General features: G+C 56.9%; 1 protein-coding gene across 3 annotated transcripts; it reads right to left on the bottom strand.

Moving 5' to 3' along the window:
* Positions 1 to 60: 60 nt before the first annotated feature.
* Positions 61 to 12,560, bottom strand: CAPN10 (calpain 10). Of its 3 annotated transcripts, none has more exons than XM_077155634.1 (12): positions 11,864 to 12,364; positions 10,024 to 10,155; positions 8,565 to 8,761; positions 7,345 to 7,562; positions 5,022 to 5,163; positions 4,236 to 4,402; positions 3,693 to 3,958; positions 2,732 to 2,934; positions 2,351 to 2,606; positions 1,101 to 1,184; positions 726 to 771; positions 61 to 560 (listed from the first exon to the last, which is right to left on the bottom strand). In XM_077155634.1, the coding sequence occupies exons 1-12, from the start codon at positions 12,002 to 12,004 to the stop codon at positions 550 to 552; spliced, it is 1,863 nt and encodes a 620-aa protein (XP_077011749.1). In that variant the 5' UTR covers positions 12,005 to 12,364; the 3' UTR covers positions 61 to 549. The 3 variants fall into 3 exon arrangements, with proteins under 3 accessions (XP_077011749.1, XP_077011748.1, XP_077011747.1); XM_077155633.1 differs by having other exon boundaries at positions 991 to 1,184; positions 11,864 to 12,335; XM_077155632.1 differs by lacking the exons at positions 61 to 560; positions 726 to 771; positions 1,101 to 1,184 and having other exon boundaries at positions 1,191 to 2,606; positions 11,864 to 12,560.
* Positions 12,561 to 20,843: the final 8,283 nt, after the last annotated feature.

The raw sequence follows: 20,843 nt of genomic DNA, 5'->3' as shown, positions 1-20,843 counted from the left end.
TCAGAAACAGCAGGGTTGCTGCACCTCTCAGGGTTACTTGAAAACAAATCACCTGTGAGCTGCCCAGAGATCACGTGTTTATAAAATTACATCTTAGAAATGCCTCAAGTAACAGTAAGTTCAAGTTTTACAAGATGTGCTGCAATGCACGCTTAGGGGAGTGAGGCCTCTGCTGGAACTGACATGATGATGCAGGAGAGGGGTGGGTGCTCTCAAGTGCTAGGCACAGGGGACCCGGCATGTCTGCTGTCTGTGTACATGAGGGTCTCCTGCCCTCCTCACAGCACCTGCCTGACTCCAGGCAATTCTGAGCAGCCCAGGGGCTGCCTCCCCTTGCAGGACAAGACCCACTGTTCCCCAAAGGGCGCTCTGCTTGGCATCATCAGGCACTGCAGCTGCCCAGTGGAGGAGAGGGTTAGCCTGGCTGGCAGTGGGCAGAGGTGGCCATGGGTCCAAGCTGTCCAGGAACTGCTATGCCAGGGCACGGTAGCTGCCCGGTCTGGTCCCCCATCACCGAGCTGGTCCTCCCCTTAGGTTTGCATCACAGCCCTAAAGGAAGCCTGTGAGAGGAAAGTGGGGAGTGGGAGTGCTGGGCAGCAGCTGTGTCTGCTCCTTCCCAAGGGCAGTGGGGGGCGTGATGCCCTCTTCCCACCTCCCGGGCCTGAAGGCAGCTCCTGGTGCCCCCAGGGCAGGCGACTGGGCCAGCCTCCCGGGCCCCCACCTACCTCCTGAAGGAGTTGGCCCAGTCTCTCCCGGCTCTGAATGGACGGCCTATGGGAAAGGGCCCCACAGTCACCCCACAGTCCTGGGGCCCCTTGGCACCTCCCCCACACCCACAGGGCAGCACTCCCAGCCCCACCGCACACTAGGTTCACTGCCCACGGCTCAGCCAGGCCCCACAGGGTGTCCCAGGCAGGGGGAGGGGAGGGGAAGGTGGGAGCCGTGTCTAGGGTGCCAACAGCCCCTGCCCTCTTCAGCCTCAGAGGCCACCTGTCTATCCTGGTTGCTATGGTGACCGTGAAGGCTCCCTCCATGTCAGGCAAGTAAGTGGAGGGCACAATCCCATAGGTGCCCGCTGACAGGTGGCACAGCTGGCTCACTTCCTGGGCGTGGCGATGTGGCACACAGCTAAGCAGCGGCTCCTGGCACAGCAGGGAGGGCTTGTCCTGGCCACTGCCTGGAACCTAGGGAGAGGCAGGGGCTAAGCGGGGGCAGGCTGCCCAGTGTCTGCAGTCCAGGCACAGGGCTGATGGGCCATGGCAGAGATACAGAGCCCTCCTCTGCCACAGAACCTCAGGGTTCCCGCTTAGGCTCCAAAGCAGCCCAAGCAGAGGACACTTGTCCCAGCTCCTAGCTGGGGTTCCCCTTCTAGTTAGTGGCAGCTTGGCCCTGCCTGCTTGGCTCTCAGGAGGCTTAGTCCCTGCCCCCACGCCATACCTCCTGAGGGCCACCAAGACCCTGGCAGACTGGGCACTCTTCCCAACCTGGCTACACCAATGAATCACCAGGGGCTTTAGTTGGAAAACCCACTAATGCCCAGAGAAGATTCACCTGGACCCTGACAAACAGCCCGGGGAGGGAAGCAGGTTCTAGGAGGTTGCTGGGTGGCTCGCTAAGGCAGCAGCCCTGCCCACCAAAGGGCACAGGACACCCTCTGCCACATCTGCCGCCCAGGATGCCCACACCCACTTCTCCACGGGTACACTCCAGGGTACTTAGGGATAGGCTCCCATTCTAGATTGACAGGAAGACAGTTAAGCCACCTAGCCCTAGAGTTTCTGTGGGACCCACCCCGCTTGTCTCCCCCGCCACAGGCAGGTTGCTGAAGCCCCACATGAGCTTCCCGCCTGGAGGCTGGGACTGCATGGGGGCTCTAGGGCCTGGTCGGCCCCCTAAGTGCTGCCTGGGGTGGTCTCTTCAACTCCTTCATGGCAGGTCTCCTGCCAGGATCTCCACCCAGAGCTCTGCTGCAGCAGCCCTCAGAGCCAGCCTGTTCTCCAACCTCGGAGGTTCTGAGAGAACAATAGGCTGTGGAAACAGCTGCTCTGAGCCAGGCCTCATGACACCCAGGGATGATGGCCAACCAAGTCACAGCGCCCAAACTAGAGTCCAAGGCTCTGCCATCTCCCGAGATACCGCCAGGGCAAGAAGGACCAGGGAATAGCATAGCCCTGTCCTGGCTCTCTCCCCAGTCACCCAGGAGACCTGCCCACGACCACACTTCATCCACGGTGAGGGCTGGCACAGCCGTACATCCACTTCCTGATGTCCAGACCAGCACGCGGACAGGTGGCCTCAACATCCAGACACCCAGGAAGCCCCCACATGAGCCACCCACTGTGCAGCCTGCCTGGAAGATGTGGAAGCCGATGGGGCGCCACTCGCTGTCTGGGCAGTGCTGGTGCAGAGTGATGCGGACACAGCGCGATCCCACACCCTCAGGGACAGAGAGGGGGAGCCAAGGGTTGGTGGAGTAGGAGGCAAAGTTCCTGCTGCCCCCCGCACTCTGGCCGACTCTCCAGCAGCCCTGCAGCCGCACGGTCTCCCACTCTCCGGCAGGGCGCAGCTGCTGGGACACAGGGCTCCCGGGCGCTGGCTTGATGGCACTGCCAGGGGAGAAAGCAACAGAAGTTTTGGGGGCAGCCGGTGGTGGGTGGCCCATATGATCACGTGTCACAGGCGTGGGCAAAGCAGACCCCCCACATGCCTCAGGGAGCCTCCTGTTCCTCACCTGAGGGAGACCCTGCCAGTAGAAAACACCCGGAGAAGAAACTGGCCAGGCATGTCCTTCAGGAAGGTGCTGGGGACGACCAGGTAGAAGCCTGGAGAGAGCTCACAGCGGAGGCAGACCTCGCGGTCATATGCGTGGCAGCTGGTGCCGGCCACGGGAGGCGTGGACAGGACCCTGGGCAGGCTTATGCGCTGCCCCTCCACCTGAGGGAGGCAGGGAGGGGTCAGCAGAGGGGTGATCTTGGCATGCTGCTGGAGCCGAAGGGTCTCTCGCCAAACGAGGGAATGGAGCAGGGTGCCCGGCCTGCCAGCCCCATGACCTATCCTCTCAAGGACCAGCCACGCAGTCCCGTCAGATGCCCGCCCAGGAAGGAAATGGAGGGACAAGATGAGCTGTACCCAAAAGGAACTTGCGGCTGTGCAAATGGGCTGCTGGGCAAAGGACACTCTGGTACTCCCTTAGCCAGAGGAAGGGAACACTGCCAGGTCGCACCCACTACGGGTAAGCACTGCCGTGGGCCATGAGACCCATGAGGATTTGTGAGGTTAAAAACCAAGCAGCCCACAATGGGGGCCCACACCTGCCCCAAACTTAGAGCTCTGGCCCTCGCAGAGCAGAGCTGGGTGGGCGCCTCCAGCAGCTCTTGCTGAGGGCCCAGGTTGCAATGGAAGCATCCTGCCCTATTAACTCATCCTGCAAACAACCAGGCTGGTTACCAGCCCTGCTGCGTAGGCGAGGACACAGGGGCTGCAGAGGAAGCTCAGGGCTGGGGGAAAATCCCTGGAGGCAGAACCGCTGTCCTGCCCCCATCTCTTCTGCTCCCAGGCAGGGGTCTGGTCCCCGGGTAGACAGCTCCTGTCATGCTACACTGACACTGTGCAGGGAGTGACAGGCATCTGAACCCCAACACTGGGCGTCCTCGCCCTCATCCCGCGAGGGGGTGCCAGCCCGGCCAAGTTACCTTCCAGACGTGTAGGCCCACGGCCCGGTAGTCCTTGCCCAGGGCCCTGAAGTGGCTCTGAGCTGCACGGTCGTCTCCCATGGGGGTGTAGTCAGCTGGGCGCACCCCAGGTCTCTGCAGGAGGGCGATGCACACCTCGCTGGGTTCTGAGACCCGCAGCCAGAACTTGGGGTTGCTGGGAAAACTGCTGTTGTTCCGGCAACCTCCTGCCGAATGCCCGCGGATCCAGGCCCCAGGCAGCGTCTGAGTATGGCATAACACCTTTGCTAGTGCAGAAACACAAGGCAGGTGGGCTCTGGGCCACAGCTCTACACCGGCACCATCCCTCTGTGCGCGGGGAAAGGGGTGGAAACACAACAGATGGGCCCCGTGCTCCCCACCTCCTCAAGCAGCCCGGGGTGGGAAAGAGGCTGGATGAAAAGCAAAACGGGGCCAGGGCAAGCACTGCCCCTGCTGTAAGAGGGGGAGCCCCAGGTCTGACCCCCGACCCGAAGGCCACCTGGCTCGGGAGTAGTGTCCTGCATCAAGGGTCCGGCCTGTTACCTGTGTGGAGGCTCAGCAGGTGGCCAGCCTCTGTGACAAGACAGCCAACGGTGACCTCATCAAACTCCCTGAGGAACTCTGCCTCCTCGACCCAGAACTCCCCGTCCTGGAGCTGGGAAAGCAGCTGCAGCTTCTCCGCCGGGTCTACCTGGCTCCACCCTTCACCCCTGGAGGGAGCCTGGGCTCAACGGAGCTCCCTGAGGGCTCAATGGAGCTCCCTTCTGCTGACAGGCAGTCTGCCCACCCCAAGAGCCCAGGGAGCCCGGGTCCCCACTCCCAATGGACCCCGGGCAGGCACCCCCACAGCCCAGCACAAAACGGCCACTCTGACGAAGCGGCGAACGGGCCTGGCTGGGGTGGGGGCTCCCGGACCTCACCAATATTCTGGTTCTGCCCCCAGGGTCAACATCGGGTCTTAAAACTAACACTGAGGGCCACAGCGCGACAGGTCCCTGCTCACCCGATGGCCGGGCTGGATACCCCCCGTTCTGTGACACCCCGAGACAGGACACCAGACACTGAGACGAGCCTCACGAGGGCTGCATAAAGCCAAGCACAGAAGCCCAACAGCTACCCAGCAGGGCTGAACGGGCCTTGCTGGAGCCTCACCAAGCACCACCACCCTGACCACCCAGAGGCGACTGCGGCAGAAGCCATGCGGGCACCAGTCCCATGTCCTACACATGCTGCCCCCAAGGTCTCCTCCCTCCCTCCACCACCAGCCCCTCAGCCCTGTGTGGACAGGGCCACGGCACTGACGCTGCATCCCCCTGGCTGGACACTCACCCCTCGCGCCAGGGCCCCTGCCAGCAGCGGCGGCCCCAGGGGTTGTGAATCTGGAGGAGCAGGACATCCCTGCCAGCACGACAGCGGAGTTCCCGCAGGTCCGAGACAATGAAGGCATGGAACTCTCCCAGCTCCCGGGCCCCTGCATAAGAACAGTGCAGCCACAGCAGTAAGGTGCCCCCTAAGTCCTCCCCGGGTCACAGGCCAGCCTCCCTGCCACCCACAGGGAACAGAGGCTTCTGCCAGGCCCTGACCCCCACCACCCTGGCAGCCCTTTCTAACCACCTCCGGTGAGCTCAGAGCCATGCAGAAGGGCGAGCTCTGCCCTGGCTCAGCTGCCCATAGGGTCTTTGAACCTCTGGTGGACAAGAGACCATTCTGGTCCCACACATCACCGCCCAGCTGTGCTAGAAGCCGGCCCAGGTCACACTCAGATGCACTGCCAATATCACTGTCACCGATGTGGCCCTAACTGCCAACAAACCAGATGCCTCCAGCTGGCAGGCAGGGGCATTTGCACAACACTCTGACCAGAAACCAGGGGGAAGTGGGGGGCCCAGAGGGAGGTGACCCTAACTGCCCAGAGCTGGGGGGCCGGAAGCAGTACAGGAGAGGAGCCAAGCCCAGAGGAGGGGGCCGAGCTGGAAGAACCCCAGAAAGCCTCGAACAGCTTTACTCCGAGTGGTGCTGCAGTTGCTGCCCCAGGGGTGCTGCTCAGCATTGCCCTGGACCCCCTGGCCGGCTCCAGCTGCCGACAGCTTCATCTCTCTGCTAAGGACCTTCTCAGGAAGGTCCTAACACCTGCAAAGGCAGGAATTAGCATCCACCCCCCCCACCACCACCCGAGCAACCCTTAGCTGCTTTCCCAGGAGCTGAAGTTAAACAGGCCAGCTCTCGGCAACTTCAGAGGGATGGCTCAGGCTCGCGGGCTACCCTTGTCCTTCCTGAGCCACCTGGCTGGATAAGCTGCCCCCAGGCCTGGCTACTGTCCCCGCTACTGTCCCACTCCCCTTCTGGGCTCCCTCACCTCCCAAACTGCTTCACCTTGGAGTGTGTCTCTGGAGCACCCAGGCTAAAGCTGATGCCAACGCTCGTGCACAGGCCAGGGGGTGCCATCAGCTGCCCATAGGGACTGTACATATTTTTAGATTTTTGTATATTTTTATTACTCCCCCCAAAAATAAAAATATGAGAAAGTAAAAAAGAACACCCAAAACATCCCATCCCTTTACTATATTTTCTCTGTGGTTTTTTTTTATATTTTTCTTTGGATGAGGGGAGTGGCAGTCACAAGGCTTCACAATCACACAGTCACACCTTAAATGCTCTATAGTTATTCGATTATCTTTAAGAATCAGGGCTATTGGATTACATTTCAACGGTTTCAAAAATGTCCTTTAGTTACTCCAGTACACCAAAAACTGAAAAGGTATATCTATAAACTGCATCATCGTAACCTCCAGAATACCCTCTTGACTTTATTTGAAATCTCTCAGCCACTGAAACTATATTTTTCATTTCTCTTCCCCCTTCAGGTCAAGAAGGTTTTCTCAACCCCATGAGATCAGGGCCAGGTTCACCCCTGGGAGTCATGACCCACGTGGAGGGGAAGGCAGTGAGTTCACCTGCAGAACTGGCTTAGAGAGGCCACATTTGAGCAACAAAAGAGGTTCTCTGGAGGTGACTTAAGCATACTCATAAGTAGGAATACGTTTCATAAGGGCAGGCCCTAATATCGATGGCTAGCCCATCAAATTGGCAGCCCCCAATGCTTATGATAATATCTAGTCTTCCCCAGGTGGGGAAGTTTAATATTTCCACTTTTTTCTCCAGCCCTTCAAGGGGACTTTGCACATACTTTTTTTTTTCATATATATTTTTTAATTTTTATTAATAAAACCAATCAACATAGAATATGAACATTCTTTTTTTTCATCACATAGCTGAGCATTCATCATTATGATCATTCCTTAGAACATTTGCATCAATTCAGAAATAGAAATAAAAAGAAAGTGCGAAAGTGCTGTCCCTTAGCTTTCCTGAGCATCCTGTTAAGAGATGAGCACCAGCAGGGCCAGCTGGGGCTCTGCTTGGATTGTGGGCACCTGGGCACCCGCTTCCCAGCTGCCCCCACCCAGCACCTGCCATGTTCTAATCGTAAGCCCTGGTCAAGGAGACAGGAGGCCTCCCTCTGGAGAAGAGACAGTAGGGAAGGCCCTACACAGGGACACCACTTCTTCCTAACAGGGTCCAGGACAACACTCGTATTGCCCTCTGGGGGCCTGGCCTCCAGACAGCCCCTCACTGGGCCAGGAGGCCTTACCTGCCCTGGGGCTGAGCACCGAGCAGCTGATCATGCAGTGGTCCTTCAGGCGGAGCAGCTGCCGAAGCGTCCTGTGTCCCAAGCCACTGGGCCCATCCTGCTGGCCACTGTGTCTCGCCAAGTCCTTCAAGTTCCACCTTTCTGCCAGGCCCCCGGTTAGGTCCACCAGGGCATCTGCCACCTGCCCTGCCCACAGGTGTTCGTAGGACCCACAGATCCTGTAGAAATACACCACGGGGCAGTAGGCCTCGGTCTCAGGTGGGTTCCAAGTCCCCTCACTGCCCGGTTTAACTTGGCCCAAGGCATTTTCTGGCCACCCTGTCAGCTGCTACATCTCCACCACCCTCTCTGCCTCCTCGCCACCTTCTCCAGGTCTAAACCCATCCGACCTCTGAGGGCTGTGATGCAGCATCCCTGAGGGCCCTGCTGCCCCTGTTCCCATTCAGAACCTCTCCTGCCTTCGTGTAGGTGCGGTGTGAGGTATAGACAGGAGGTGAGGTGTAGACACGGGGTGAGGGGTAGACATGGGATGGGGAGTAAACATGGGGTGTAGTGTAGACAGGAGAGTGGTATACACAAAGGGGTGAGATGTAGACACAGGGTGAGGGGTAGATAAGGGGTGAGGAGCCCCTGGCACTGGCAGCCCCCATCAGCCTTGCTGGTCCCCCTACAAACGCCTGCTGCTGTGTCCATCCTTTAGCAAGAAGATCAAATGCACTCTGCCCAGGACGGCGGCCTCAGAGCCAGGATGTCGAGAACCAAGGCCCCAGGGCAGCCTTGTAGCTCCCCAACAACCATGCAGAGGCCTGTCCCTGACGGCCCAAATAAATCAATGAAAACCCCATTCTTGCTGGGGTTTGATGCCTTCCTACCCGACTTTGAAATGAAGGAAGGAGAGAAGAGCAAGCGGGCAGGGGCAGGAGGGGCGCTCCTGTCCTAGCTTGAATTTGGGTCTCCAAGGCTGGTCAGCCCCGGGCAGAGGACCAGCTACCAGGAGCCCTGGAACCAACCAGGGCTCTACAGCCTCACGAGCAGAGGCTGACCAGCTGCGGTCCTGCACGCCCGCACGCCCAGCCAGCCCCACACACCCTACATACCTCTGCGTCCCCGGACAGCCCTGGACCCTCCGCACACCCTAGCACGTCTCTGCACACCCCATGCTCACACTCATACCCCTTCCCACCCAACAAACCGCACTCCCTTCAGTCCCGCACACGTACTTGGCGTAGACCTTTTCCAGCAGGGGAAGCCAGAACACATCCTCTCTCTGGCACCGGGAGAAGCAGAGTCTCCCTGCAAGACAAGGCAGACGGTCATCTATGGTCACCTCCACCCAGCATCCAAACTGCCAAATCCGACACGTGAAGCGGCCGCAGTACGTCTGGTCTGGCCAGCTCGGCTGTCCTGGAGGAATCACCTGCCATGCACACGGAAAGGCAAGAGAAAACATGAGACAAGCAGCATGGGGCCCTCCTCAGACATCACACCCAGCGTGCGCAGAACCCAACCACTCCACAGAAACCCGCTTTCTGCAAAGGATCCTACTTTACTGCCCCACCTGGACAGCAGAGCCATGGAAAATGAATTCCTAGACAGGAGCACGCAAAGTTTATCCATGAGCCGTAAGTCAGCAATTATGTTCCACTGCCCAATATTGGTGGACAGAGAGTCCAAAAACCAAATGCAGCACGAATGACCCAATTCTCAGCATAACTGGCTGCAGACACGTCACCATGGGAAACCCTAACCCTAACCCTCTGACTGCCTCACAAACTCTGCCAGACGCATGGACCTGACGCATTCACTGCTGGGGGAACTCGGAGTCTGGAGTCCAACCCATCACTAGGAGGCAGCGTGGGCTCCACACAGAGGCCCTTGTTTAGGGCCTGGCTCTGCTGCTTAACAGACGGAAACACGATGGCAAGGGCTTTACTGCCCTGCTTGTAAAGAGGGATCAAAGGCACCTCACCAGCCCGGGTGGTGAGGACAGCGAGCTCTGTGATGTGCTCAGCATGGCTCCTGGAGCAGGGAGGGGCCCAGACGGAGGCCACCACCGCCTCAGGAACTGGGGTGGTCAGCTCCCCCCAACCACAAGCCAACATAAACCTGTGGCACTCCTGGGCAGAACCAGGGAGTCTCCCATAGCTGTGGCATGTATATAGCATTGCAGACAGTATATAACCTGCAGACATCAGGTTATACTCCAAACGTGTGAGAAAATCAACTAGCTCAAGCAACTTCTTCCACACCAGGGACATGAAGCTGACCCTTTCCCGCTCGGCTGAGGTGTCTGTCTTTTCATTCCAAATTCACTGCTTCTAACGACACAGAGAACCCAGGGCTCAGAAGATGGCAGAACAAGGCAGAAAGCTCCCCTCACTGGGATCCCTCTGGCCAGGGACAAGATGCACCCCCTTCTGTAAGAGGGAGAAACCGGAGTGTTGAGCCTCTGCCTCTAAGCCCTCTGTGAAATGACAGCCAAGTCCTCACACTCTCACCTAACCATTCTGGTCAGCTACGAGGGGTGTCCCCAAAATGGCAAGAAATTCAACTGCTTGTCTCCCATTTTCTGCCTCAATGCTCCGACTTCCGGAAGAGTTTCCTGTGCAGAGCAGACAGGAAGAAGAGAGCCGAAGAGAAACATGCACCCTCACAAGCTCGTGGCGAGGAGACCCCTACCTGGTGCAGGAGGTGCCGACCCTTCTGCAGGGCTGCACAGGCACACAGGAACCAGCAGTCCCCCAGCAGCCCTTGCTTCACCTGTCCTTCCTGAGGGTTATCTGCAAACAGCCGGGGCTGGGCACAAATTTCCTGCAAGAAATAAAATTAGCCAGAGTTCGTGAGATCAAGCTTAATGAGTGGTCTTTCAAGCCAACCACATGAAGATCTAAGTGGCAGAGGTTTGGGGCTAGGGGAAGAGCCTTTTTGATCATGTACATTGCTTAAAAAGGAAGGAGAAGAAGCTGGCTTCTTGCAACCATTATCCTCCAGCCCCCTCATGGCTTTAGATAACCACACCCCACATAGATCCTGGGGTCCGTATCTTTTTCCACCCTAACTGGGTGAATCCTACCATCCACCTTCTTGAAACAGCTAAATGTTGGTCTAGGTAACACTCTCACTTTAAATTCATGAGCGCAAATCTCAAAGGGGCCCTCAATGCTACTGGAAATCCTATTGCATCTCTCTCAGACATGCAGTATCCTACACCCCTGGACTATTTCAAGCCTCCCCCTTCCTCCTTTTCTTCTCAAAGCTCCCACATTCCCCTTGCCTCTGAGTTGATGACCTTGCTTCACGCTTCATCAGAAGCCACTGGCCTAAACTCTGCTCTGGCCACCCCCCACCCCACCAGCTCAGAGCCTGGATTTTCCCACCATTCCCTCTCTCTCCCACAAGCTCAGTAAGTCCACCTCCTTGGGTGGAATTCCACCGGCATAAGGACAGGGGACCCTCCATCTTGAAGACAGTATCACTGACATTGAATTCCCCTCTAGTGACTCACCCACCGCAGCTCCCCTTCACTGACAACTCTTCCGAAAGGGATGCTACCCCAGCTTTTTCCCTTCCTGCTCACTAAGACCTGTCATTCCTCCTTCAAAACTTTTCTCAAATCAACCTACTCCAACCGCATCCCGATCACTGCCAAGCTGATGTAAGCCAGATTACATCCTTCTGATGTAAGCCAGATCCTTGAACACAAGGTCAGTCACTCCTCTATAGCCCTCTAATAGCCCCCACTGCCCCCAAATCCATCTTTCAATAAAAACCCCAACTCCACTGGCATGGCCTGAAAGGCCGTCCATGCTCTGGCCCTTGCCTCCTCTTGGCCTTCTCTCATGCCAAAAGGCCCCTCTTCTGCTTCTCAAAGCCGGCGGAGCGAAGTTGTTCTGGCTCCCTTCTAGGGCCGGTGGCTAGGCAGCTGTACCCACGAACACTGCTCCCATTCAGGGAGGGGCCAAGGTGCTCTTGAAGCAGCCTTGTTCAGCTGATAAATCAGTATAGCACCTGGCCAGAGCCACCTTAAATCGCCACCTTAAACGCTTACAACTGAACACCAAGGCTCAGATTGTGACCACAGCTTTGCTTTGCTGACTCAGTCTGGCTCCCGCAGAGCATAACAGGCCCTCCGTGTCAGTGCGGCAAAGCAGACAGGAACGAGAAGAGGCCCATCGGAGATCAGAACCATCCCGTCAGGGACCAAGCCCTCGTCTCTCACCTTAAGGGCTAGCCTCGCGACTAGCACGTCCTCAAGGGGCTGAGAGGGAGCTACAAAGGAGGGACGGGCGGAGGGGGCCTGGTAACCTCCTCGCGAGGCTAACAACTGCAAAACGCCGGGTCCGCAGCCCTCCGCCGCCCGGGCCCCTGCTCCTGCCCCTCCACACTCCTCCCGCGGCGAAGGCCTGAAAAGCCGCCTCCCAACGCCGCGCCCCGCAAGGAAGCAGCGACCAGCCGGGAGGCGACGGCAGATGCGGGCCCAGCCGGCTCGCAGCCCCGCGCCCCTGAGCCCAGGCTCCACCTGGGGCCGCCTCCACGTGATGTCCTCCCGGAACTGGGCCAGCGGCGTGGAGAAGCTGCAGAAAAGCGAGGAGTCCGCGGCCGGGAAGGCGGCGTCCCGGAAGAGCTCCTTCACCGGCGCCTCGGCGCGATCGGCCGGCATCTTGGGCGCCGCGAGCTCCCATCTGCAGCCGCAGCGCGGCCGAGGGGGCGCCGCACGCCCGGTGCATTCAGACTTGCAGCCCGGAGGGAGGTCGGGCGGCACACGCTGACCCCGGCCCGCCCGGACAGCCCGCAGCGACCCTCAGCCGCGAGCGTCCTGAGGCTAGCGACTCAGCCCCCGGCGCCCACCCGCTCCGTCGCCCGGGTAACCGCCTCCTGGCCACAGCCAACCAGCCGCGCCGCTCCGGGTCACATGACACTTCGGACGGCTCGCACTCCAGCGTTGGGAAATCCTGGCCCGCCCAACCCCGTCCGCAACCCTGGAGGCGGGCTCCCGCGAGACCGCGCCGTCACCCCGCCGCCATTTCTACTTCCGGGGCTTGGCGGGACTTGCGCTTCCCGTGGGAGGGTCGTCGAGTGTTCGGTCCTGGGGGCTGCCGGCTCGCTCTGGAGTGCCGGGACAGCTTGGGCTCACGGGCTGTTAGTGCTGGCGGAACTTCAGAGCGCCTCGGCCAACGTCGGGCTTCCCGGCCCAGCACGCAGCGCCTCGCAGACGGCCTTTCTCCTTCCGGGGCTCGGCGTTCCCGTCGGGCCGCGCGGCGCGAGCGCCCAGCCCGCCGCCCACTGGCCGGAGGTTGCGAGACGCTGATGGCAGATGAGGCCTGGAAGGCTCGCTGTGCACCGACGAGGGTAGAGCTGGTGTCCGCCGCTGTTGTGGTTGTACCTGGGTCTTGAAAATTGAGGCGGAGTGGCCGCTAGCGGCTCGCCGGCGGAAGCTCTTCTCGGGCCTGGGAGTCGTTGTCGCCGCAGGGCGAGTCACACGCGCTGGAACCCAGGTGTGGCAGGGGTTGAGGCTGGAGCACCCCCGTGAGCATCCTGCTTGTCCCCAGATGTCCGGGCATTTGACCGTGGTGGACCGAACAGTGACCTTCTGGACACTCAGTTATAGCTCGTGGCCTCCCTGCCGTGAAAACAGTGCTTGCAGGACCTGCCCTGGGAGTCACCTGGCTGCAAGAACTTGCGCCTTCTCATTTCCATTATTGGAAAGGAAGGCAGCCAGCCAGAATCTTACTTTTCTTCCTGTCCTACCAAGCCTCCTTCATGGTGGCTGGAGCGTGCACAAAGGGATAGGCAGAGGAGAAGGGGTGACGCCTCCACCAGCTGCTAGGCCTTCTCAGTTTGCATCTCACTTTCACTGAGCCTTGGAATTTGAGAGGTGATAGGTCCAAATGTTTCCTGCTACCGTGGGTAAAATGTTCCTACAACTGGGAGAGAAATAACCTGGACCTGACCCCCTAATCCTGGCTTACTCACTCCGGAACCTCTGGTCCCTGTGACACATATAATCCCTTGCTCTGAAAGCCTGAGCGGGGTCTCGTGATGGTGTGACACTATAGCCATCACCCCACCAGGCCCTAGCTTTCTGGTTTGAGAGTCCAAGGTCGCTCATTTCCTTGCTGAGGTTCTGGAAAAGGAGGGTGACCACCTAGCCTGACAGATCTCTGGAATGCTATGGCTTCCTTCATGGAGACTTAGCAGCCCCTTGGACCTGTGGCACAGACTCCCTAGGAGGATGTTTCTGGCTCCTTGGCAGGTTGGAGGGTGCACTATACAGAGAGGAATCAGGAAGGTCCTGGCACCTGCTTGACCTGGGGGTCCTGGAGGTGTAAGATAAAGTTCTTCCCTTCCCTGCAGTGTTGGTTAACTGGCTTGCCCCACGGGGACACGTGGGTAGTTTGGATCCTGACTCGGTACTCACCCAGCAAGAGCTGCCTGCAGATATAGCACCCAGGCCTGCAAGGGTGGGTGAGTGACTAGCACTACCAGTGCCTTAGTAAGAGATGGTGTTACAGCAGCTCTCCTCTCTGCCTGCCCAGCACAGCTCCTCCTGCCTCCACCTTATCCCTTATGTCCTGTGGTCCCATCTGTCAGCCCTGGCCCCGGAGACACTCCTTCAGTCAGTTAGGCCCTTTCCTCCTGGGCTCACACCCCAGCCCTTGCACAGAGTAGATTTCTGGCTCTTGAGTTATCAGGAGGATGTGGAAACAGCCCCAGTGGCAGGCCAAGAAGGCAGTCGAGGCAGTTCACAATCCCCGTCTCCACTCCACAAGCCCTGGGATTAGAGCATTTATTTGAAGTCTCTGACCCCCAGGGTCCTCACTGTAAGAAGAGACACCATCCCTACATACCAGTGATTGAGGATCACAGAAGGATGAAGTCTCCTGCAGGGACCAGGCTCCGCGATGTGTCTCCCAGCCAGAAAACTGTTTCTAAAGCACAAATCTAACCTTTTTCTCTTCCTAACCAGTGGGTGTCATGAACCTGTGGAATCTGTGTCTTGTTGCCCTCACCCCTCCCCATCTACTTGTGCTACCCCAGTTTGCCACTGCCCCAGACACACTACCTCCCATAGCTTTGCTCACACTACTCCTTCCACCTGGATAACTGCCCTTGTTTTTCAAGGAAGCGTTTCCTGATTTCCCCCAACCAGGCATGGGTCTCTCTTAACCCATGTGCTTTGTTGCATCTCTTCTCCATTTGCTTAGTTATTGAATAATCACAGTGCACTTCTCTGTACTAGACACTGTGTTCTCATGGAAATAGATTTATAGTATCTTTCCTATAAATCTCTCAGAGTTAAGTAAGGGTAAGGAGAGGGAAGCAAGCTGGAAACCCAGAGTGAGGGAGACGGGCATTGATAGCCAGTGAGAACGAAAGATGTACTGGGGTAAGAGCACACCCCTAGTTTGGTGACCCAGCCTGGGTCTTTGATTGTGTCATTGAGTCCCTGGATTGGTCAGTCCTGGCATCGCCCATCTTGTGAGGGCTGGTCACATGAGATTACAGCTGTTACTGTTTGAGTAATTTGGAGTTGGCTCTTCTGTTACAGCTTGACAGAGGTTCCGCAGAAATCCTATGTTAGGGTAACCTGTTACCCAAAAACTTAGTGGTTTAAAACATTAAACAAATATTAATCTCGCAGTTTCTGTGGGTCAGGCACTCTGGATTGGCTCAGTGAGGGAGGGGTAACGGCTGGGGGGGTTCTTACACAGGACTTCAGTCAACACTTTGGCCAAAGCTGCAGTCAGTTGAAGACGTGGCTGGGGCTGGGAGATCCAATTACAGGCTCTCCTGGGAGGCCTGGCTCCTCGCCACATGGACCTCCATGGGTTGCCCATTGGCTTCTGAGCCATGACCAGGAGAAAGGTGGGAATTGCAGTGTGTTTATGAACCACCTTCCCTATCCCACACTGTTGTTTCTGCCATGTTCTACTCCTTAGGAGCAAGTTACAATCCAGCCCACACTCCAGGGGAAAGGAATTAAGCTCTATCGCTTGAAGGGAGGAGGAGCATCAAAGAATGTGTGGGAGTGTTTTAAGACCACCGCAGACCCTGAGGAGTGAGATGAGAGTGTAGGTGTTCAGGGAACTGAAGAGCTGGGGGTACGTGGAGGGTGGGGACAGCATCTGTCAGGGAGGTCTGGGTGCCAGCCAGGCTCTGGCCATGGCCGGGAGATGAGAATCCATCAAGGTTTTAGCAGTGAGCCGAGTGGGGTGGGATACTGGCATTCTGGCATTTTAAAGGATCCCCTGCTAGCCACAGTGAGCCTCAAGGCTGGGGGCGGAGGGGGATGAGCTTCCCTGCTCCATGCCAATGACCTGTTTTGAGCCAGTAGTGGAGAAGAGGTTTTGAGTCTTTTTAGAAGTTGGAATTGAGCATGACTCACAGGGCAGTGGGACTGACACTTGAGATGGCCCGGGAGGCAATGCAAAAGAGAGGATGGTGCAAGCTCGCCCTGGGCCCAGGGAGTTTAGGAGGCCTGTGCATTGCTTGGGTGGAGGCAACAAGTTCACAGCTGGATTTAAGGTCAGAGAAGCAGAGCAGGTTCCCTGTCCAGCAGTCAGTGTGGACTGTGTGTTGGGAGAGCCAGTGGGCTGGTATCCTGGGCCTGGGGGGAACAGACCACCCTGCCGAGCAAGGTCTTGTCTCTGGAATTCTTTTCTCATGGGTTAGGGCAGGTGGGAAGCAGTTATTGGCTGGACTGCAGGACCAGCTGCCACCCTGTACATCCCTGAGCTGACTCTACTCCTTTGAGCTCAGAGAGATTGCAAGAGTCCAGTGGTCCACTCAGTGTGTCCAGGAGGTGGCACTAGAGCAGTGGTCCAGGGACTCCAGTGTCTAGAGAGCTCTGAAATCCCCCAAGGAGGGGTCACTCAAAACTTGGCCTGCCAGGAAGTATCCTGACTGCTCTCTCTGCCTCTTCTTTCCTCATCCACAAAACCTGTGACAGTGCTCACAGGGCAGCACCACAAAGAGAGCCTGGATGCGAAGCATGCAACCGACTCTTGGGTTGTAGGGAGGGGTTGTTTGGGACTGATGAACGTGCTCACAAAAACACATTCAGGTCCCAACCCCTAGTGCTGTGGGCATGAACCCATTTGTAAAGAGGCCCTTTGAAGAAGTTATTGGTGAAGGTGAGGCCAAACTGAGAGCAGGTCTTCATCTGATAGGGCTGAGGTCCTCATAGGCAAAGGAAATTGGGCAGAGTCCAGAAATCAGAAGACACCTGAGGATGAAGTACATCATCATATGACAGAGCCAGAAATGCAAGCCAGGGAATCCCAACGATTGCAGCAAGCCAGTACCAGAACACTGCAATCTGGAGAAAGCTTGGCCTGTGGAAACATTGATTTTTGGTCCTTTAGCCACCAAAACCCTAAGACAATAAATCCCTGTTATTTAAACTAACCAGTGTGTGGTATTTCTCATAGCAGCCCTGGCAAACTAAGTCAGTGGACACTGAAGATCAGAAATGGGGTTTGCTCCTCTGATCATTTGGGGCAGGGTATGGAGGGGGCTGGGGGTCCTGGGAACTTGGTTTTGCTGCCCTTCTCCATCCTAAATGCTCCAGGTGGAGGAATCTTCCCAGACAGGGCTGGAACAGGGACCATCTTGATCTTTCTCTCCCAAAGGCATGGAGAAGGTTCTACCCCGGGCAACCAGCCCCCCAAGGCTTGCAGGGGACAAAACTCAGCCGGCATTTGAGATGTTGACTTTGTGGTGCCTCAGCGTTACATATGGCCTTCGTGATCCTTACACATCCCAAAGGGCCCAGACGTCAGGTGCCTGCCCAACCCACGCAGCTGCAGGTTGGAGACAAGCAGCTCCTGGCGGGGTGCAGCCAGCACTCAGAAACCAGCTGCCATAGCTCACCATGGGCCACGGTCAGAGGGAATGCCTTCTTTTCTGTCGTGTTTTAAAGCTTTGGGTTTTTACCCCTATTGTAAAAATAATACACGTTACTTGTAGGAGCATTTTTTTCCTTAGAATTTCTTCCCGACGTGGTCATGTGTCCTTAAATTTTATGGACATTTGTACAATTAAGTCTCCTGAGGTGAACATCTCTCAGATGTATGCTGTTTTCTGCATCGTGGGGGTTGTATTCATTTCACATTGTGGGATCTTTTTCTGTTTGCTAATTCATCCTGTAACAAAGAGAAGTTTATCTGCCTCGAGGGTGGGGGCGGGGTGGTAATCCCCAGAGCACCCCACCCCATGCCTGATAAAGCCCCCTCCATCTGGTGCTAGGCCTGTGGCTCTGTGAACACCCTTGCCAAGACCCATATTGAGCTTCACTTCTCTGCTCTTGGGTGTTTGTTGCCCCAGTTTCTAGTGAGGAAGGAGCTACGGGAGGCCGGCTTGACAGCTGACCCCAGATTCCTCTTACTGGAAGAGCAACCTGCTTGGGGAAAAACACCTTCATGGGTGTTTGGGTCAGGTAGGCTCCTGAGGGTGGGAACATTAGTGGTGGTGTAGCCTGGTTGGGTGGGAGGATTGATGAGAAGATAAGAGAGATGAGGGGCAGAGGACGAGGGGAAGAAAATATCTGGCTAAGGAAATGAAGCTGGAGTCTAGGTGGGGTGAGGCCCTGGAGGGCAGAGTGAAGGACTTGTGGAGAATGAGAATGTGCCTTCATCAGTTTGGACTTTGTGGCTTCATCTGTCTCTCCATGACCCCCAAGTCTTAAGTCAGTTTTATGTAACTTTTTCCCTATATACTTTCCATTTTTTAATCCCTTTATGCTGACTGTAGGAGAATTTCTCTCGATATTCCAGCCCATGAACCACCCCCATGTAACCATTCTACTTTTTAATTTAATGATTTTTTCAAAAATAGCCAAGATTTTTTTTTGTAATTACCTGCTCTTGTTTCATATTTTCCTATTCTGTTTAACGGTTGATTTCAAAACCTTCCGTTATGTCTCTTCTGGTATTGTCATCTCAGCTTCCTTGGGTGTGAGTTTGGTTTGTTGCATGCGTGTTCCCTCTTTTCCAGGGCAGGTCCACTTCAGGGTGGGTAGGTGAGTCTGGACTCTGCCTCTTCTTCTTTCACCTGAAGTTCCCTGGTCAGACCTTAGGAGAGGAGTAGAAGCACCGCTCACGTCCCAGGAAGTGTGGGGGGTGGGAGAGAAGAACTCGGAGGGTCATGTTGACTGCACGGATCAGGGTCCTATGGACCAGAGTACACAGGGATGCTCCACCTTCTCCCCTGTGGGAACTGATGGCTCTCACCCAGCTCTCATCTTCCTCCATCTCCCGGCAGTGTTGGACACTCTTGGCCACGCCCCATTTTGAAACGTCCCCCTGCTTCAGTGACGCCACTCGACTCCCCCCTGCCTGGCTTTCCCCTGTTCCCTTGTCCTTGGGTTTCCCACCAGCCCTCGTGATGGTCAGTAGTATCATTTGCCAAAAGGTCTTCCACTTGTGCACACATGCTGGGACTGCCACCTTTTGTGGTTTTGGGGTCACTGTGTAACAAGTAGTGCAACCGCCAGGGTGAACCACCCCCCGAGACCGCGCGCCTCCCTGTGGCACGGTGCCCAGAAACACTGATGACATCAGCTCCTCCATCACCCTGGTCCCCAAGAACCCTAATGAGCAGACCCCCACCCCACCCCCTGAAGTGTGGATGTAGCATGGGCAGGAAATTAAAAAATAAATTGTTTTAGACCTTGCTATTTCCTCCTTTTTGCTGCAGGAGCATGGCTTCACCTACCCTAACCCAGAAGCTAGCCCCGAGAGGCAGGGTGCTAGTGTCGAAACAGAGAGGACATGCTGACCTTTGGACTGGGCTGGGGACAGTCAGAAAACTGGAAGCTGGAATGCTGGCAATCTGTGTTATGCAGTGGTGGAACACTGCGGTCACACAACTGTGGTGACTCACAGGCAGACGTCCCCAATCACTTGTGGATCTGGTGGAAGAGGCTGGGTGGCAGGGCACTAGGAAGAGATGAGCTGACAAAATGCTGCTGGGGTACAAGCTGCGAGGAAAGGGAATAGAGAAATCGTCAGAGTGTGAGGACCCAAAGGTGGAGGAGCTACTCCCTCTCCCCACAGTGGGTGAAATACATAGCCAAGAAGTACTTATGGCAAGGACATCGAGGACGGGCTGAGTTTTCCAAAGCCTGAGAAGAAAGAGGTAGAGGTGGAGCTGGGCAAGTAGGGGGAGGGAGAAAATCTAAGCAGTTCATAGAGAAAAGGACAGTGGTGTGGTTGTAGGACATGGAGCCGACTGAAATCAAGTGTTTTAGAAGACTACAAAGTTTTTGAGTTGAATCGCCAAAGAGCCCCGAATTAAAAAGTCTGTGACTCCTAAGGCTTGAGAATAACCCTGGCAAAGCTGAGAAGAGGCTGAGAAAGCAGCTGAGCTCCTAAGGAGGGTTCATTTGTCAAAGTCATCTTCTATTTCAGATGTGTCCAAGAGAGGAAAAACACGACTCTCCAGGATGGGGGCCGCTGCACTGCCCTCCTGGCTGTGGGGCAGTGTGCTGAGTGCCTCCCCAAGGGGACAGAAGTTTGGCCCATGGTGGCCACTGGGTTGTCCATCATTCTCAGTGCTCCAGGAGCACATCCGTGCGCAGGGACGAGCACATGTCCTGGGTCCCCAGGCTGAGTGGGGAGAAGTGCATCTTTCTGGCTAGAACAGGTAACCGCTGGAGAGACCCTCCAGGGTGGACAGGACGGGAGGTGCAGCCGCTGCCAGCCGAGGGCCCTGGGTGGTCACAAGGAGCACAGTCCCAGCTGCCCATGGAGACGGGCATAGCCCTCTGTGCACAGAACTCACACAGGCCCCATGCGCCCCACAGCCTAGCTGTCATCCTCGGGGACTCCCCACGAGCTGCATCTTCACTCTTCTGAGCTCCCTGTACCCCGGCCACTACCTCACCTGCCCTCAAGAGTGTCCCACAGGCACCTCAGCCTCCATCTTCCAAAACCAGATTCATCCTACAGCCCACACCTGCTCCGTGCCCCCCGACTAGGACAGGGGACCATCCGGCCATGGGCTGCAGACCCTGCCCATCTTCTCCACAGCCCCACAAGTGGCTCTTTTAAGGTGGAGCACTTGTAGTCCCCGGCACGACCCCCAAGGCCTTTGCCCCACTGTCCTGAGTTCCCTCGGCCGGCGAGAACTGCCCTTTCTGCCCCCACTTAGCCATCCAAGCCCACCTCGCTCCCTTTAGGAAGCTCATGATGCGCAGGCCTGCCTCTTCTTGACTTCCCCCACAGTGTACCCTCTTATTTGTCTGCATGTCCGTCTGCTCCTCCCAGCAGGCTGTGGGCTCCCTGAGGCAGACCTGGCCTTTGTCTGTCCAGCCTCGCCCCTGGCCTCAGGCAGGGGTCCCTCATCTCTGCAGACCCGCCCCCTGCAAGCAGCTGCTTCCTGCCACCAGTGCCAGGCGAGGGCAGGGGACCCTTGGCGATGGGCAGGCCTGTTATGGAACCAGGCCGGAAGGCGCAGGGAGCCCACTGTGGCCTGAGCCCAAGGCACCCCCTCCAGCC

This window comes from Tamandua tetradactyla, chromosome 3, assembly GCF_023851605.1.
Source record: "Tamandua tetradactyla isolate mTamTet1 chromosome 3, mTamTet1.pri, whole genome shotgun sequence".
Lineage (NCBI taxonomy): Eukaryota > Metazoa > Chordata > Mammalia > Pilosa > Myrmecophagidae > Tamandua > Tamandua tetradactyla.
Note: the sequence above shows the minus strand (reverse complement) of the source record. Positions and strands in the feature narration are given on the sequence as shown.